At 45.9% G+C, this 4,501-nt stretch overlaps 1 protein-coding gene across 1 annotated transcript in view; it reads right to left on the reverse strand.

The window, feature by feature from the left end:
• Nucleotides 1–4,501, reverse strand: part of Pdia4 (protein disulfide isomerase family A member 4) — an 18,663-nt gene that overhangs the window by 5,168 nt on the left and 8,994 nt on the right. The window contains exons 5-7 of the mRNA XM_029478206.1: nt 2,081–2,286; nt 1,807–1,965; nt 459–610 (exon numbers count right to left, since the gene is read on the reverse strand). Of these exons, the coding sequence (XP_029334066.1) occupies nt 459–610; nt 1,807–1,965; nt 2,081–2,286 (517 nt within the window). The remainder of the gene's footprint in view (nt 1–458; nt 611–1,806; nt 1,966–2,080; nt 2,287–4,501) is intronic.

Raw genomic sequence — 4,501 nt, forward strand, 5'->3', positions numbered from 1 at the left:
AATGAAATAAAAAAACAAAAAAGTAAAAAAAAAACCCCTTTTTAAAAAAAAAAAAAAAAAAAAAAAAAAAAACAAAAAAAAGAAAAGAAAAAGAGGTTTGGCTTTTAAGATTTCGAAAGCTCTTGTATGCCAAGCCCAGTTTCTCTGCCTATGCACCAGGATGGGCCTCGCAGCAACCGCTCCAATGCTTGCTGCCTCTTACCTCGCTCCACACCAGGATGTCAATGGACTAAACCTCTAAAACCACATGCAGGCCCCCATTAAATACGTTCCTTTTTGAGAGTTGCTTTGGTCATGATGTCTCTTCATAGCAATAGAACAGTGTCTAAGACAGGTATGCCACACCCTGTGGGCAAAGAAAATTCTCCACATTTCAAAGTCCAGGTGCTCTGCATGTACAATACCCAGGAACTGACATAGCAGAGGACACTTCACACCTCTGAAGAGCCCTCACTCACCTGAACGTCCATCACGTGGAACCTGGGCTCATACTTGGACTGGAACTTCTCAGGGTGCATCAGCACCAACTTCCCGAGGGAGACTTTCAGGAACTTGGCTATCTCAGGGCTGAAAGTGTGGTGAAACTTGTAGTCTTCTCTCAGGTTGTTAGCTGACAAATGAACAGAATATATTAAACTGATTCAATAACAGTTTTATGACCCGCATTGGCCAAGCAAGTGCCTGAAGGGTATGAATGCTGTGAATTCTGAATGGACAATATGCAGAGCTTAAGCACACAAAGGAGCCAAGTTTTAATTTAATTTAATTAATTAATTAATTTATTTATTTATTGGGAGGGGGGTTGTTGGTCTCAGAAATCCGCCTGCCTCTGCCTCCCGAGTGCTGGGATTAAAGGCATGCGCCACCACACCCGGCTACAGCTCACATCTTTAATCCTAGCACCTAAGAGGCAGAGCTGGCAGATCTCTGTGAGTTTGAGGCCAGTGTGGTCTACAGAGTAAAACCAGGGCTACACAGAGGTCCTCTCTCAAAACAAACAACAAATCACCAGCCTGAACTGAAAGTAGGTACAAGCATTGCTATGCCGCGGAGAGATCAGCACAAGGTGACAAGTGACATGCTGAAAGGAAACTTGGTGATGAAGTAGACTACACTTGTGCTGTGTGAAGGGGGAAATGAGGAAAAGGTGGCACTGAGGATCCTAAAACCCACAAACATTGGCCTGATGGAGCCAGCGTGTGAGCAGTGTTAGTTAACTAGCAAGGGCCAGGACCTGAATCCAGGCCCAAGTCAGAGCTGTTCTTTCTAGGAGAGGAGGAAGGCAAACAACCTAAATTAATGTGATTGTGTGGGGTGGGGAGACAGTGCAGCTGGTCTTTCACATTTAGCATGTGATTATACACTGCACCAACTATGTATGACAGCCACAAGGACCTGACCCACAGCCTCAACACAAGGCTGGAAAGCTAATTCCCACAGGTACTCCCTTGGTTCCTCCATCAAGCATTTGCTACACTGATAGACTCTTTTTTTTTTTTTTTTGGTTTTTCGAGGCAGGGTTTCTCTGTGTAGCCCTGGCTGTCCTGGAACTCACTTTGCAGACCAGGCTGGCCTCGAACTCAGAAATCCGCCTACCTCTGCCTCCCGAGTGCTGGGATTAAAGGCATGCACCACCACGCCCGGCTCACTGATAGACTCTTATGGAAGAGCATTTGCTGTTTTGGTGGGGCTAAGGTTTGAGTCTAGGACCTCATGAATACTAGCCCAAAACCTAATCATTATGCTAATTTTATGTAAAACAGCCTACTTCCCCCAAAGCCTCAGGAGTATGGCTTACATACTCACCAGCATCCTGATACTGCAAGTAGGCCGGGTCACCATCTCCCTGAAAGAGCCCAATGATGACTACATCATCTCCATCCTTCAGGAACTCCTGGACCTGCTTCAGGGTCAGAATCTCCTTTGAGGGAGGCCCAGACTGCTCAATCATGTAGTCAACAATCCCTAGGAGCAGAGCACATGTCTGAGGAAGACCCTTGCAGCTGACCACATCCTCTAGCTCCCAGCTGTGCAAGGGACAGTCCCTTTCCACACACTACGAGGAAGGTAGCAGCCATACCATATTTCTCTCGTGGGCCATTGTAGTCAAAAGGCCTTCCTTTGCGGAAAATTTTCAAAGTCGGGTAGCCAGAGACATCAAACCTCTTAGCCAGGTCTGTCTGTTCGGTGGCGTCCACTTTGGCTAAGGGAATTGGGGGAGAGCGCTTGCTGAGCTCCTTGGCAGCTTTCTCATACTCAGGGGCAAGTTTCTTGCAGTGTCCACACCTGCCAAAAGGAAGGCAATTCCATCAGGAATTTGTCCCAGCATGGATTTATGTATTAGCTAAGTGAGAGGCCAATCCCATGGGCCCAAGGAACTCAGTTACACCCACCAAATCTTGGAATGTCTCCTAGGTGAGAATGACAAGACAGGCCCCACAGGCACACTAAATTGTTAGAACATGAGACTCTTGTTGTTGGCATTCACATCCAAGAGGCCTGTGTGTATAGACAGGAGCACAGCAAACTGGTAGAAAGACAAGGAAAAAAGCAAGAGAGCCACCGTCCTATGAAGGGAGAAGATCTTCTTAGGATCTAGGGGCTGTCAACAATATAAATCAGGAGTGGCTTATTGACAAGGTGACAGCTTATGCTTTTTTGGCCTTATCTAACATCAAGTATAGACAATGGCAACAGATTAGCTGGATTCAGGGGCTGCGAGAGGCAACAATGTAAACAAAGACAGAGGACAAGAGTGAAACAAATTCTTAGCCTACAAACCAGAGCAGGGGATAACCAGGAGCAAGAAGCACTTGCAACTAGGACTGTGATTAACAGACTGTGCAGGGGCCACAGTAGCAGAAGAACGCATGCCTATCTGACTGGCACCCAGGTTTATTTAAACTTTGGTGGCACACAAACCACCAAACAAACAACAAACAAGCAAACAAACGATCTACAGCATGAGACGCCGATGACTTTTATCTGCTCTCAGGTTCTCAGGCCCTCCCAGTTAACATAAACACTGTCTCCTTCAGGTCCTTAATTAAAGGGTACATCCTACAACATGTCAACCATCTGCAAGTAAAGGGTAACTCTCTTCTTAGGTACCATGAGCTTATAAGGTGCTTAATGAGCTTGCTAGGTCCACAGTTTGCTACACACAACTCCTGAGTGGTCACTGTGGAGGTTGGAATGAAATGTCTGTCTCCTGTCTCCTATTTGAATGCTTGATCCCTACTTGGTGATGCTGTTTGGAGAAGCTTAGAGGCTGTAACCTTGTTGGAGGATGTATGTCAATAGAAGTGGGCTTTCAGAGTTAAAAGATTCTCACCATTTTCTAGTTTGTTCTCTCTGCTTCACTCTGGTGGGCCCTCAGCTTCCTACCCCTGCTGCCAGGCCTGCACTCTGCCATTATATGGTCTATTATCTCTCTGGATTCATAAGGCCACACAAACTCCTCCTTTTATGAGCTGTCTCTGTTATTCTCTTTCCTCACAGCAAATAATAGTAACAGTCATAAACCAGAATGGGTAGGTGACCCACTAGTACAATGTCATGTCTCACCGACCATGTCAGGCCTCCTCTATAGCAATGTAAGGACTGGCATCTCTTTAGCACTCAAGCTGGGTCACAAAAGGTGCCACTGGCTTATCTGCACCCCAGTACACTATGTTATTTCCTTCCTTCTCCTCCAGTTTTCCTTTTGGGCATCCCTTTGTGTTGTCATTTCATCTGTACACCCAACAGTGAACAGATATAGTGGTTTTTCTGCAAAATCCAGAAAGCCACAGGTCTGGGTTCACACAGGCCCTGCCTGAGCCAGGGCAGACTAGCTCCTTGCTATGTATCAGCCACAGCCTCTGCCTGCTGATTCTAACACAACAAACTTCTTTTCCTTGCTGACACTCAGGGCCTCATCCATGCAGACACTTGAGGGCACTTTTATTTTATTTTTTATTTATTTATTTTTTGGAGACAGGGGTTCTCTGTGTAATTCTGTCTTTCCTGGAACTTTCTCTGGAACCATAAGGCCACACAAATTGTATAGAGCAAGCAATTTAGTCTTTATTCTAGTGACTCACCCAGGCAAATGCTAAGTCGGCTCAAAAGTCAGAACCCATGGCAAGGAATGAAGAATTCACCAAGATGCTGCCTCAGACTATTTCCTGGGAAGTCGACTCCCACAGTTACATTCATCTCCCTACAAGTCTTTTTTCATCCAGGGGTGGTAACACATGCCTGAATTCCAGGACTCGAGAGGTTGAAGCAGGAGACTGCTCCAAGTTTGTAGGCCCACCTAGGCTACATAACAAGACCAAGAATAAAGTCACTAGAATAAAGATTAAATTATGAATTGTGGATGTGAACACTGGGCAAAAGAGTAGTTGGGGCAAGCCCAGGATTTGGGAGGCAGAGGCAGATGGATCTCTGGGAGTTTGAGGCCAGCTTGCACTACACAATTTGTGTGGCCTTATGGTTCCAGAGAAAGTTCTTTTTT

Source organism: Mus caroli, chromosome 6 (assembly GCF_900094665.2).
Source record: "Mus caroli chromosome 6, CAROLI_EIJ_v1.1, whole genome shotgun sequence".
NCBI lineage: Eukaryota > Metazoa > Chordata > Mammalia > Rodentia > Muridae > Mus > Mus caroli.